The sequence below is a fragment of the Raphanus sativus genome, chromosome 9 (assembly GCF_000801105.2).
Source record: "Raphanus sativus cultivar WK10039 chromosome 9, ASM80110v3, whole genome shotgun sequence".
Taxonomy (NCBI): Eukaryota; Viridiplantae; Streptophyta; class Magnoliopsida; order Brassicales; family Brassicaceae; genus Raphanus; species Raphanus sativus.
Genome location: NC_079519.1, coordinates 34,396,664 through 34,411,020, shown reverse-complemented (window position 1 = coordinate 34,411,020; position 14,357 = coordinate 34,396,664). Strand labels below are relative to the sequence as shown.

General features: G+C 31.6%; 1 protein-coding gene and 2 long non-coding RNA genes across 3 annotated transcripts; all 3 read right to left on the bottom strand.

The window, feature by feature from the left end:
* Positions 1-2,329: 2,329 nt before the first annotated feature.
* On the bottom strand, positions 2,330-4,258 carry LOC108824425 (uncharacterized). The gene is made up of 2 exons (XR_001945223.2): positions 3,596-4,258; positions 2,330-2,594 (listed from the first exon to the last, which is right to left on the bottom strand). It is a non-coding gene; the product is annotated as an uncharacterized LOC108824425 (long non-coding RNA).
* A 1,471-nt stretch (positions 4,259-5,729) lies between these two features.
* LOC108826082 (uncharacterized) lies at positions 5,730-6,466 on the bottom strand. Its single transcript, XR_001945348.2, has 2 exons — positions 6,110-6,466; positions 5,730-6,022 (listed from the first exon to the last, which is right to left on the bottom strand). It is a non-coding gene; the product is annotated as an uncharacterized LOC108826082 (long non-coding RNA).
* Positions 6,467-11,460: 4,994 nt separating this feature from the next.
* Positions 11,461-13,156, bottom strand: LOC108823371 (stem-specific protein TSJT1). The gene is made up of 4 exons (XM_018596551.2): positions 12,893-13,156; positions 12,115-12,355; positions 11,916-12,036; positions 11,461-11,809 (listed from the first exon to the last, which is right to left on the bottom strand). The coding sequence occupies exons 1-4, from the start codon at positions 13,096-13,098 to the stop codon at positions 11,616-11,618; spliced, it is 762 nt and encodes a 253-aa protein (XP_018452053.1). The 5' UTR covers positions 13,099-13,156; the 3' UTR covers positions 11,461-11,615.
* Between the last annotated feature and the right edge of the window lie 1,201 nt (positions 13,157-14,357).

Sequence of the window (14,357 nt, the reverse complement as noted above, 5' to 3'; positions counted from 1 at the left end):
ATATTTATGAAAACTTGGAATCGGAGTCTTTTTTCAAAAGATGGTATAGGTTCTTTGAATTTCGAGTTCTTGAGGAGACTTTCCATGGTGCCTAACAATTTACTAGTTTTAGATTCAAAGCTTCATGCTTTTGATGCAATTAATACCACAATATTTTTTTGATGCAAGATGATTATTAATTAAAGAACTAAAGAAACATCAAGAACCAAAACAAGGTTAACTTGACCCGGTTTGGTCGCTGCTACTGAAAGTGAATTGATATAAACAATAATATAAAAGTGAGGTTAAGGAAAACTAGGAAATAAAATCGATAAGAGTGAGTACACATATATACTCCTCTCTGGTACATTTTCTCCCCGACTTAGGACTTCATTAAATTTGACATTTAGTCTAAAATGAAAATGTGTTTAAGATTCCGAATTGATCATCACTTTATGGCTTCATTTCTCATTCAATTTTAATCTATTTTTGACTTGTGAATATACTAGATTGTAGTGTTCGTTGCAAGCTTTACAATGAGCCATTAATCCGGTGATGAAAACCACTGGTTTTTCCGTAAAAGTCACCGGAAAAACAAAAAAAAAATCATCTTATTCAACTTTGAAAAAACAGAGTTCCAACAGCTACTACCACCAGATATAACTGGTTCATAATGAGGAGCAAGTCCTTCTTCTTCTTCTTCTTCTTCTTCATAGCTCGGTTTCCATCTTCACCAGCTGTCTTTTCAGGTAAACGGTATTTCTGAGTATTATATAGTCCTGGACATAAACCCTACAAAAACCCAAACAGCTAAGTCAAAGAATAGCCATAAGTACTTTACCCGAAATATTTGTAAAATGCATAAAATAAGTTAAGACTTAGAGGTAACTAAGTAAATGCACATTGAGAAACAGAGTTCTTTATTGTTTTTAACTGTTTCTGAGAGGAAGAAGCTCTACATGTGATCTTTCTTGTTTATGAAGTTCTACATCTGTGCTGTGACAATAATCGCAATAACATTTCCCCCCGTATTGCAAACTAGCCACATAGTCACGACCTGCATCAAAAACTACAAGTAGCTGAACATTCATTAGACTTGGTTTTGTGTGTGTGTTTTTTGGGGTTAGCCTGTTGCTTCGCAAGACTGGCCTGAAGTAACGAACTATGCGGGTTTGTTTTGTGCTCAAGCTCATAGACAAGAACTTATACAAGATTTGTAAAAAACATGGCAAGATCCTGTAGGCGGCACTGTTAGTGGTGGTATGATCAGGTAATAAACCGCCAATGATTTAATTTCCGAGGTTTAAGTTTTATCTCTGGTGATTTCACAAGTTTTACTTTGTAGGGACCTTCTGATCTCGTTTAGGAAAGCAACAGGGCAGAAACTATTAGACTCAACATCTAGCTTAATAGAAACCACTTCGAATCATCTTTTACCCGTAAGTTTCTCTCTTCTCATTTCAGTACAATTGTAATTGTTTTTTTTCCTCATCGGTGGTGTTTTTTACTAGCGCAGTGATGGAGTAAGTGAAGGGCAGTTCTACCAGGTTTTACTATACGAGTTGGATGCAATTCGTAAGGCTTGTACGTCGCTTGAACCGAATTATCAGCCACCGGTGATATTCATCGTAGTACAGAAGCGGCACCACACACTCGTTTGTTTGCTAATAATCACCGAGACAAAAATCAGTACTGACCCGCTCCGAAACATCTTACCAGGTGAGTTTTTGAAAACGTACGATCATAACAGACAATAACTAACTAATTAACTGTTTCTTTCTTCGTTTAGATATGCTACTGTTTTGTATATTTGTTGGTTTGATTTGAAAGACTAGTCTCCAGTATTTTTTTACAAATGTCTTTGATAAGAATGAAACAAAGGGCTATGTTCTTATTAATAGATCTTGCTGTTACAAAAAAAAAGCAAATAAAATTTTGATATTTATCTACAGAGGACTCCATTTTTAAACCTAGGCTAACTAATCATCATAACATAACATTTAAAAGAGTCAATTTTTTTACACTAGCTAACCTTTAAAATCTCAAGATCATTTAGCTAGAACAGTAAAATCTTTTCTTAAAGACATTGTTTTGTGGTTATTCAACTCCGATTCGGTTAAGTAGAACATCCTAAACTTAAATAACAGAATGATATTTTGTAGTGATAAAGAAAAACTAACCTTTAAACTTCAATGAAAAACTTTGAATTTTTTTTTTTTTGAGTTATGTCCTTAGACAATGTATATTTTCCAATAATTGAATCACCATTTATTAATTATTTGTATATAAAGAAGATCATTATAATTTTAGATCGGTGATCTGCCATTAGTCTCCTAATTGAGGTAAATAATCATCATGATCAATTGGTATTACTATTTTATGTAGATCAATTTCGGAGTTTATAATTTTTGGGCTATCACCGAGTTGGAACAAATCTAACAAAATACAGAACAAATCAAATTAATATTCGAGGTTCAATCTTATCCAACACAACGTAGGGTTTTGAATCACCTCGAGAAAAATCAACAGAAATTTGATCGTTTCGGATTCTGAAAATGTGAATTGGACAAAAGCATAGTCAGTTATGTCGGGTTTGGGGTTTGGATCTGCAATGTCTTGAAAACCACAAAATAAAAGTCTATTAGCATTGAGACCCACAAAATATACAACTACACTTATGTCTGTTTTAGAGAAAACCCTAATACATAAATATATTATTCTTAATGCATCTCCCTTCCCATTTTATAATATAATAAAATAAAACATAGAGTAAAAAAAATATTTTAATCCTATTTTACCTTTTATTTTAAAATATAGTAAAAATCAGTTTACTACATAAATATAATAAACGAGTTTTATTCTATATTCTATTTTATTCAAATTTGAAAAAGTTTACATTGGAAATGCTATTAGTTAAAGCATATATAGCATATACATACACTTGTAAGTTTCTCTATCAACCATTGTAGCTCGATATAGTTTTAGGATTTAACTGGTGACCATTAGAAAAATATTAGGAATAACTAGATGAAAAAATACAGAGAAATAAAATTATAGGAATGAAAAAGAAAATTATTCTTTATCAATTTTGATGAGAAATAAATTTATTCTATACTCTTCTAAAATAAAAGGAATGAGAAAAAATGAAAAGGAAACATCATTTCTTATAAATGGTAAACAAAATTAGGAATAGTGAGGAATCAATTATTCTTTGGTCACTAGTTAGATCTTTGGTTTCATGCCTTGATTAAAGAAAGAAAATTAACAGGTTGGCACCACAATCATTCAGTTGTGAATTTTGAATTCTAAATATAGAAATATCCATAATCTAGCCACAAACCAACATCTCATCTCATGTATATAAATCAAAGAAAAGACATGTCCACGAACTTTCGTTTTTAACCAAATAATCTTACAAAAAAAATCAATTGACGATTTGTTCATATATAAAAATTAATGGTCAGAGATTTGGTTTAATCTGGACCCTATACAAGAATTAATGACATAAAATATTTCTTCGACTAGATCCTGGATATTTCTTTTGAATGAAATCCTGGATATTAATTAGGACTCTTTTACACACATTGGTACATAAACTCCAATAATATTTACTTACAAGTGAAGAACCTGTAGAAATATTGAAGCTTTCTCGATTCAAGACCCACTTTCTTGATAAGGCGGCACTTTTCGTCCGAGATTTGATCAACTAAAATAAATTAGAGAACCATCAAAAAAAAAAACTTACAGACATGTGGAAACAGCAAATGGGATAAAGATTAGGGTTTTGTTGATGCGACCATCAACTGGTGAAACTGCCACATGATCTGATCTTCCCTGACAAAATCTATATATATAGAGAGAGAAGTTAAGATCACGCTGGCAGCTTCATCAGATGCTGGTGCACCTCTCCTACATATGGTAAGTACAATATTGTTTGGTGATACAAAATAGAGAGTGATATGAGAGGAAGATGATGAAGAAGCTGATTTAAATAGACTTGATTCATTGTACTATATTTTAAAATAAAAGATAAAGTATATATGAAGGGTATCCATATAGTTCACTCAAAGGCTAATTGAGCTAGCTAGCTACATTTTGAGCAGGATTGTGGGAAAATAAATAAATTAGTAATGAAAATTTTCATATATATATCTTTTTATTTAAAATTCCATATATTTTTATGTGAATATAAATATACCTGATTTTTAATACACTTTTTAAATCGCAACAACTGTTTTTTGTTACTACAACCCAAATAGTAACATCAATCTAACGTGAACTATATATAACTCTTTTGTTTGTTGGGGATTAACTATAACATAAACTTATATGTTATAATTATAAGGACTGAGTGATTGGTGAGGTATCGTTATCTGCACAAATAAATGAAGGACAATTGTATATTCAAATATGAACTATTGTTTTGATATACTAGTTAACTAGTATCTATGCAATTATTCAATCAACTAACTGATGCTTTTGTCTTCCAGCACATAGTTTAGAATCATAGCTTTTTAGGGATTATGATTAATGCACCGACCCTTACTTATAGTTTAAGAGCGATGGTAACTTCTCTTTAATTAAGTGATCAAGGAAAAAGTTAATATAAAGATAACAACATCATGACCAACCTTATTATATCACTTAGAAGTTGTCTTAATTCATTGTATTTAGTTCGCTGTTACCTAATTATTGGTTCTTTGAAAAACCCGATTAACCATAAAAGAGATCATCCCGATGACATTCGAATAAATTACCAGATCACAGCTCACAACCATTAAAAGTTCCAAAACTAAATTTATCCTCTTTTATCCCAACCGAAAAAAAACTTATCTAAAGTTCTTCAACATGCACACATCTGCTTTTATGAGTCTGACGTAAGAGACGAACAAAAGGTTTTCGATTCGTGAGTTTTCGCCTAAACGAAAGTTATGTTATATTCTTTGTGTATCAAGTTTTTTGTGTGTTTTCCACTTGCCCATTTTCTTAGGATTTGGCGCAATCGAATGTATATTAATTAGTGTCGAACGGATATTATAATATTCATTTGAAATAATCATTATACTAAAACATATATATTTATATTAGAATATCAATATTATATTCAATATTTCGAAAATTTTATCAGCATTTAAATAAAAACAAATAGAAAACAAAAAGATGTTATATGTCGATTCGATTCCCCCGGTTGGCTTTCTGAACCGATGGAATCACGGTAGAGTAATTCATTGTTGTCAAAAAAAAAAAAAGATGAGAAAAAGAGGAAAAAGGGAGAAAACAATTATTTATTGAATTTTCGAAAATGTCAGAGGTTCATTTAACTCCTATACTAGATTTTGATCCGCGCTTTGAAAGCGCGGGTTATTTTGATTCAATAGATATATGTATTTGCAATACATAAAAATATATTTTGCTTGCATAAAATCTATTGCTTTATGCGGATTTGATCAAGAGTTTGCTTTTTCGGAATTTTTCATATCCATTCACTACAAGAAAAATGGCTTTTATTAGCGGACGAAAAACGCTATCTATCGATACGATAGCGGTTTATAAAACGTTGTATCATCGCCCGTGATAATAGGTCAAGCACTTTAGATAGCGGTTTTTTGTGTTGCTATCTTATTATTATATATTATAGCGTTTTTTTGTATGCAATTAAAGAATCTTTGATAGTATATATTTTTTGTTATTATTTATATTATTGGAAATTAAAAATATATATATATATATTCGTTTCAGAAAATGTAATATATCAAAATTATAATTTATAAATTAGATTGAATTATAAATAAAAACTGGTTTACATGGAAACAATAATAAACCAAATAAACCAATTAAACCAAAACCTAAACCAGAAACTTAAACCTAATTACTAACTAAATGGAAACAGCCGCCACCACCACCACCTTCTTCGTCTTCTTCATCTTCTACTCACCGCCACACCACCACCTTCAGCCGTCATGCCTGCTTCGCCTCCTTCAGCCATCATGCGTGCTTCGCCTCCTTCAGCCATCATGCGTGCTTCGCCTTGCCTCCTCCATCCCTAAACCAAATCATACCAGTTCAAAAACAGAGAGAGAGAGAGAGAGAGGCAGAGATACATACATATAGAGAGAGAGAGAGTTCGAACCATGGAGGTGTGGTGGTGGTGGTGATGCTAACGAACGGAGGTCATCTGTGGTGGCGGTGGTGTTGGGACAGAGAACGAATGGAGGCCATGTCGTGGTGGTGGTGCTGTTGTGACAGAGAACGAATGGAGGCCATGTGGTGACGGTGGGAAGGTCGTGTGTTGGTGGTGAGGATTGAAGAAGATAGAGATTCAAAGGATTAAAGAAGAATTAGAAGAGATTGGTTTTAGATCTGAAACCAAGAAAAAAGAGAGAAAGATGACGTGAAAGAAAGAGAGAAGGAAGAGATAGAGATGTGAGATCTGTGATTGTTAGCCATAGGATCAAAAATAATCAATGGTCAAGATAGCTATCCTTGTGTTTAAGAGATTGACCAATGAAAAAAAGAGATAAAAATTAACAAAACATTAATTTCTGGCCTTTGGATTGAAATTCATCAAGGGCCAAAATTTATCCATTAAAAAATGTTATTCATTTAATATAATAATTAAGTTAAATATTTATATATAATTTCGAAAAAACATTGATATAATGACTAATTTAATTATAGTTTGTTTCTAAAAGTAGATTTAAAAATTTATAAGTTCTATGAGTTATGATTCAATTTTATAAGTTATTATTCAATTTTATATAAGGGTTTGGACTAAGATTAGGGTTTGAGGCAAAATGAAGTTAGTTAAGATGTTTAAAATAAAAGAGTGTAGTAAATGAAATTAGTTTAGAAGTTTAAAATTTGAATTAAAATTTATCAGAGGATTATTTTATTAGAATTTAAAATATATTAAAATGGGTATGAGAGTTGAAAGTTTAGGGTATTGAGATTTAAGATTAATTATTGGAAAAAAAGTAGTTTTGAGTTTTTATTTAATGTTTGAGGTTAAACTAAAGATTAGACATTAAAATAATTAGATTTTGAAGTTATGTTTAGAGTTTAAGGTTTAAAACTTTGTTTAGGGTTTAGAGATTTAAAAAGTTAAAGATAGCGTTTTAAATAATGTGCTATTAAAAATACGCTATCATAGCGTTTTTAAATATACTATTCTATCATAGCGTTTCCAAAAATACAAACGCTATCTAAAACTAACGGATATGTCAACTATAGCACAAAGCGAAAAAACGCTATCATGGTCTGCTATTAAAACGCATTTTTCTTGTAGTGATTTAAAGATGAAATTCATATGTTTAGTAGAATAGAAATGTGAAATGAGATAAATCTATACTATTAGAAATGATTCTTGTCACATTGATATATATAATATTAACTATCAAGCTACACAAATATATTTTAATATGTTTTTATTATAAAACTAACATGTTTTCTAAATAAATATATTATAAATCTACACACAAATTTCATGCAGATAAAAGAACAAAATTTACATTTTGAGACATATGTTTCATTATTAACAATTAGTGTTTAAATATTTAGGCAAATTATAATTTATGAATTAGTTTATTTAAGATTTAGTATGTAGACTCTTACCTAATTCTCTCTTAACCCTTTAGTACTTTTATCCAGATCCAAAAACAATTTGAACCCAACCCGAAATCCAAGTTCGGGTCTGGATCGAAGAAAAGTACCTATAGTGTATTTTTGGATATGTGAGTCTCTATTCGAGTACATGTCCTATCCAAGACTCGATTGGGTAACCAAATTATGCGAAATATTTTGTGTTATTAGGTAATTTGATATTTTGAATATTTTTTTGGTATCACACATATTTATAAATTCCGGGTTCAGATTTTCGGTTATAGTTTTGAGTTTCGAATAAATTTCAAACTTTAAAATGTATTTTGGGTATGTGGATAAAGTTTTAGGTATTTTTCAGTTTTTCGGACTGCGGTAAATTCTTGGATTTTTGGGTATTTAAATACTTTAACTTTTTTTTGTTTTCAGATATTTTTCGCGTTTTTAATATTTTTCGGGTACTTCAAATCTTTTTTGGTCTTAAATATCTTGAATGATCCAGATTCCTTATGTACCAAAGATTTACATGTATATGAATTATGGACCCGGACCCATCCATACCTGAAAGAAACCTATCAGAATCCAAATCAAAAATTATTAGACCTAGTTATGTCCAAATGCATGGACTTGTAACATCCAAACCAATTGTACTTGATCCGAAAACCCGAATGTCTAAGCCTACTATCTTTCATTATATTTTTCTGCGTTTTATAAGAGTTACTTTTGTTGAGGTTGTGAAATTTAGGATTTCTTTAACAGATTTTTGGTTAATTTAATAATATAAATTTATATGATTTTTAATAATTTTTAAACATATTAAATAATAAAATTTAAGCTAATGTAATATATATATATATATAATTTTGTAACATATACTTTTCTAAAGTGTTTTTATGAATCTTGGTTTCGTAAATAGTTGATCTAAATATTGTAGGTCTATTATTGAGTATATATTATTTTTGAAAACAGGTTTTTTATTTTGAGCATATGATTCGTAAAAGCTTTTTGATTTCTGAAGATTTTACATTAAATCAAAGCTTTTGTAAGGTTAAGCTGAAAAACCGGAATAAAGGTTTTTGAATAAACATGTTGAAGAATATTAATAATTCCACAGAGATAGGTAGCTATTTGTTAAGTTTCTAGATTGTATTGTAATCTCAAATCTAAAATTTTCTTAAATTTTGAAATTAAAAATTTTGAAAGATTTTATTAATAACCAGTGAGGATTTGCTTCTGATTTCTTTTTCCGTCTCGTTGTTCGTCGTCTTCCCATATGACCTGTTTTCAATTGGACTGATAACAATTGTTTTTGAAACAGACTGACTCGTGATCCGACTCATTAACAATCAGACGTTATTGCTATGTTTCCACCACATGGTACTTATTATGTGTTGTAAAAACGTGAAGTAAAAACTGGAAGATGATGACAACTAAATGGTATTGCAAATATAATCTCCGAAACTCACATAAACATTCGACCAAAGAATTTCACAGAAGCATGAATACATTTTCCATGGTGGTTCATCAAAACATTAAAAATATATACCAACAGACTCATGTTTTTATTAGAGGAATATCTTAGTCTTAGGTAATGTAGAAAATAATAATCATAACATAACAGTATAACATGTATATTTAAGTGGATGTGTTGACCAATTCTAATCGGATATAAATTTTGGTTAATATAATAAGCTTAAATTATTAATATTTGGTTGTATATAATGAGTTAGATATAAAATGAATAGGTGCAACAATTTTTATAACTAGATTTTTCAGAATGATTCTATTTTAATAGTATAGATTTATTTTTAATTACATTACTTAATTATATAAATCTTATTTATTAAATTTATATTAAAAAATCTATTTACTAGTATGTTACTTAAATCCAGACGAAAATATTTATTACGTGATTTAATTTAAAAAAAAATATGTATCATTGAAATGTCTTTTTGTGTGTTTGCGATTTAATTTTATATTCAACAATTTATGTTAATATTAAATAGTTTTAAATATTGATTTATTATTTTATATTTATATTATGAGAATTATCATATGGATGACTGCTATATAAAAAATTACGTAAATAACTCCATTTATACTATAATAATTTATATTTAAATTTTTTGAACTCTAAACATGCTAGTGTAAAAGCATTAATAAAGACTAATTGTAATGAGCTACATTGCTCTTGAATAATTTATTTAACATTTTTAAATAGATTTATAAGATTAGTTTGATTGATGAAATGGAAATAGATAATTATGTTTATAATATTCTTGTCGGGATAACTTTTACCAAAAGAAAACTCATCTGGTTGCGTATATCTCTTTACACCATACTTAATCTCGACAAAGAGAAGTACAAGCAAGTAGATCATTCGACGTTAGAGGGAATGACTCGTACCTAGGGTCCAATATCTCTACGTTTTTGCTTCGTATTGGTTTATGTGAAAATAATTTCCGGGCATTCTCTAACCGACAAACACCAACATTATTCTTTTGTGATATCCATGACATATAGAACGTTACAAAAGCTATATATATTTGTAAATTTACTCTTGTCTTTTTCAATGAGACATACACGCATAAATATGTATTCAGGGGTGATGCACGTATAATAGATCTCCAACTTTGATTGGTGAAGGAAAAAATCGTACAAATAAAACATTAGTTTTTAGGGTTCAAAATCACTATAATAAATATACTTAATGTGATAAGATTAAAGTGGAGACAAGCTTAATAAAGTTATGCGATGAGCATATATGACCTCATACCACTAGTCTTATTTTAAGTTTCATGTTTTAATTCGAACCTGGAATTCTTTAGATAATGGAACTTGATTACGCGACTAAGAGGCTGTGCTTTAACATGGGTTTTCAACCGTTATATAGCTCTCATATCTTTGCTAAAAAAAAAAAATTGTAATGTGCCTAATTACATTTGATAAGAAAAACAAAACCTTAACTGAAACGGTGAAAACTAAATGGACCCATCTTTTTTCTTACCTTTAAATGGAACTATACGCCAGGAAAACACAAACAAACATAGCTTAATAGCAGGAGTTCGCTCGCAAAAAATAGTTGAATCTCCACCCAAGAATAACGACCACTCGAGCCTAACAGCGTGAACCCACAAAAAGAAGGAATCACACCTCAAATGGGAGATAGAACGACCACCCGAGCTTAATAGCATGAATTCACACACAATGAAGAGCCGCGTCCCCACTCGGAGCCGGAAACAAAGGAGCTTAATAGCCGGAACACAAAAAGAGAAGAAAACCGCATCTCCACACATCGAAGCCTCACTAGTAGTGAGTCACTACATCCTCTTACAGCTAAACAGACAGACACCAAGAAAATTAAGAAACCCGCAAATGTCCTAACAATGGAGTCGAGACTACCATGCTTACAAAGATAAGAAAAGTCCTGCATAAGGAAGCAAAATTATAGCCTGCCAGAAACAGCCCCAACAAAGAGGTCAATGACACTGGGATGGATGACGATGATTTAAACGCACCAACCACCAGGAATGAATCAGCTCCGGGAGACCACTCCAAAACCACATATCCTTGCATGTGTCCGGGCACTAAGAACTAGCAAACGGCATTTTAATTCTCCACCGTTGAGAATAACCAGAAAACTGACAAATTAAACTAAATTTCTCTTGATTATAAACATTCTAGGAATCAACGGCCTTCAGAACATTTTGTATTTGAAACTAAAAGCATTAGACAAGTTAAGTTTACACTGTTCCTGTTAGTAGTAGAGATCAACAGCTTTCAAGTAAGATAAAATCTTTAAGAAAATCTTAAATCTCACTAATAAGTGAAGAATAGAAGATAAATTTTAAAGACTATATCCCAAGTCTTCAAATCTAAAACAAATGATGAAAAAAAATCTTATTTTTTTTTATTTGAATCCGAGAAACGCAAACGGAAACAGAGAAACAACACTGGTAAAGTAAAGTCTCAGAGATATATTAAACGAAACAAAGTCTCGTCTCTGCTTGAGCTTTGAAATTTAGGTAAACATTTCCGGTTTAGATATGACCGGCCCAGTTTTGGGAGCTCTCGACTCTAGGCATGCCGGTGGTACCCTCTCTCTTAGCCTCGGCATCAACCTGAAAGGTGGCACCACACACCTCTCCTGAGCTATCCACCCTCGGCACTGGCTTAAGCTGGTTCTTCGGGTGCTCGTAGCTCCTCAATCCTCCCGACGATGTAAAGAAGCAACCTACAAAACCCCCCACAAACCATGCAACAAGTTAGAACCTTTTTAGCGAATTACATCACCACAATCACACAACAAGCCAAAAACATTTGGAGCAAAGTTGATTCACCTTTAGGGAAAGGACTGTAAGATTTGGAGCAACCTTTCTTCACAATGGCAGTGTCATCAGAGAGAACAAGGTGACCTTCAGCATCAGTACCCCAGAAGAAAGGCACAGTACCATCAGCATCCTGCACATGGACAACAAACCATCAAAATCCATTCTCAAAAAACACACAGATCAAAGAAGAAGAGTAGTAGTAGTTTACAGCAGCAGTGAAGACGGTTTTGTTGGTGCCATCGAAGAGGATGAAGGCAAAGTTTCCATGGAAATCTCTGACAACTTTGTCGACGGGGTAAGGGCCACGGTCACGTAGAGTCCTGTAAGCCTCGATCACCATGATGGCCTCGTTTGTGACTTTGCTCAGCCCATACTGCTGCCTCAGAAACGGAAGGTTCTCAATGTGTCCTCTGAAGACGCAGAAGATGTCATCCACAACCGCAAACAATCTGTCAAATCACATAAAGAAATCCAAAAACATTCACATCAGCAAATATATATACAGAAAAAAAAAGCAAGAACTTAAACCTATTGTTTAGATCTCTTAAACCTAGTAACTGATTCTATCGATGGCTCCATAACAGGTCATCACCAATAACATCACAAGCCGCAACAACTTAAACCTAGATTCTACGGATAGCTCAACAACATTTCGTCATCATCATCATCATCAACAAAGCTTAGCAACACCACAAGGAAATCAAAAACAGGTTTATATATATCTCATGCTCCGATCCTACCAAGATTCTTCTTCATCATCATTAACAAACTTAGATGAATCCTAGATCGGATGGGGGAAACAAAGTCAAATCTAAGTAAAATCTTCAGCGAAATGGCCAATGATTGTTCAATCTGATCGATCCGATTGGAGAATCCAAACCAAGATCGAAATCAAAATCTAAGAAACAAAAGCATGAGGCACTTGGTCAACATCATCAAAACGATTCCACTAGATCAAATCGCGTAACCTAAGAGAGAAAGGAGACCTGTGAACAAGAGGATCGGTGTTATCAAGGGAGTAAGCGAGCACTCCCGACGATCCGAGGCTAAGCGTGACGGAGTTGGAGTTTTTGGAGACGAATTGACTCGCTAGATATCCTTCTTTCAACGCGTACGAAGGCGATGATCCGGAGTGTGGACTCTGCAGTGCTTCGGGGCTATTCGCTACCGTCTTCTCGAACACAGCCAACATTTTCTTTGATTCTGATTTGAATTTGGAGAAAAAATCTCAATGGAGAGAAAAAAAGTTACAGATGAAAGAGAGAGGAGAAGACCGGGAAGGCTATAAAGGAATCTTGTACGATATGTCTATTTCCGATTTTGCCCTTCTTTTCTAGATACGTGTCATGAATCCATAGGTTGTAGTTTCCGATTTTGCCCTTCTTTTTTAGATACGTGTCATGATACCATAGGTTGCAGTTTTGGATATTTCTCCCTTTCTGCGTAATTAGTAAATTATGATTTGAGATTTGATTTTTATTTTTATTTAAGGGAACCTAAATTTATCTGATTTAGTAAAAATAGTTCTAATTGATTGATAAATAACGCAATTTTACTCATATTTTGGTAATGTAATAACTTTGTTTTAGATAAGATTTATATAATTAGACGTTATCAACAGGTGACGTGTTATATATATATATTGACTTAATTACATTTAGAGATACATATAAATGGTGGATGCCGAATATTTCCGGTGATTTTTATATTAAGTAGACCAACAATCAGATTATTCGGACTATTACTTTCTTACCATTTTCTGAATCTTATTAGGTTGATTGAGATAATTATTTCAGAGTAACTCGAGAAACTTTCCTTATATGGCGGAATCATTTCATCATAATCAATACAATTAAAACAGCAGCCATTTTTCTGACTTTCCCTTAAACTTTGAAAATATTTACGGATATATGTCATTGCTTATTAATTATTAAATATATTAAAAGTATAATTTGATATGTTATACGACTTCTAACAAACCAAATATACAACATAAGCAATCCACTTTTTAATAATAACTAGATTTTGACCCGCGCTTTTGAAGCGCGGGATATTTTACGATGAAAAATTTCACTAATAATTTAACAAATATTTTGGTTATTTTTAAAGAGTGTGTATTTAAAATATTTTTGCATTTAAATCAGTATTTTTAAATTCAACCCAATTGTGATTATACCGGTTAATCCGGAGATCTGACAATTCAATTTATGTTTTTAAAATATTCATATTAAAAAAATCACTAAAACCCGAGACTAACCGATTGAACTGATGGATGGCCGATATGTAATCTAATTGGATTTAAATTGTAATAGTTTCATAATTTGTAATCTTATAATCGAAATTTTAAAGTTCACTATTTTACAATTTATGAAATTATGACGTTTCTACCAAATTTTAAAGAAAAAATGATAGATATAAAATAACTAAGATTAATTATTGTATTATTTGGAA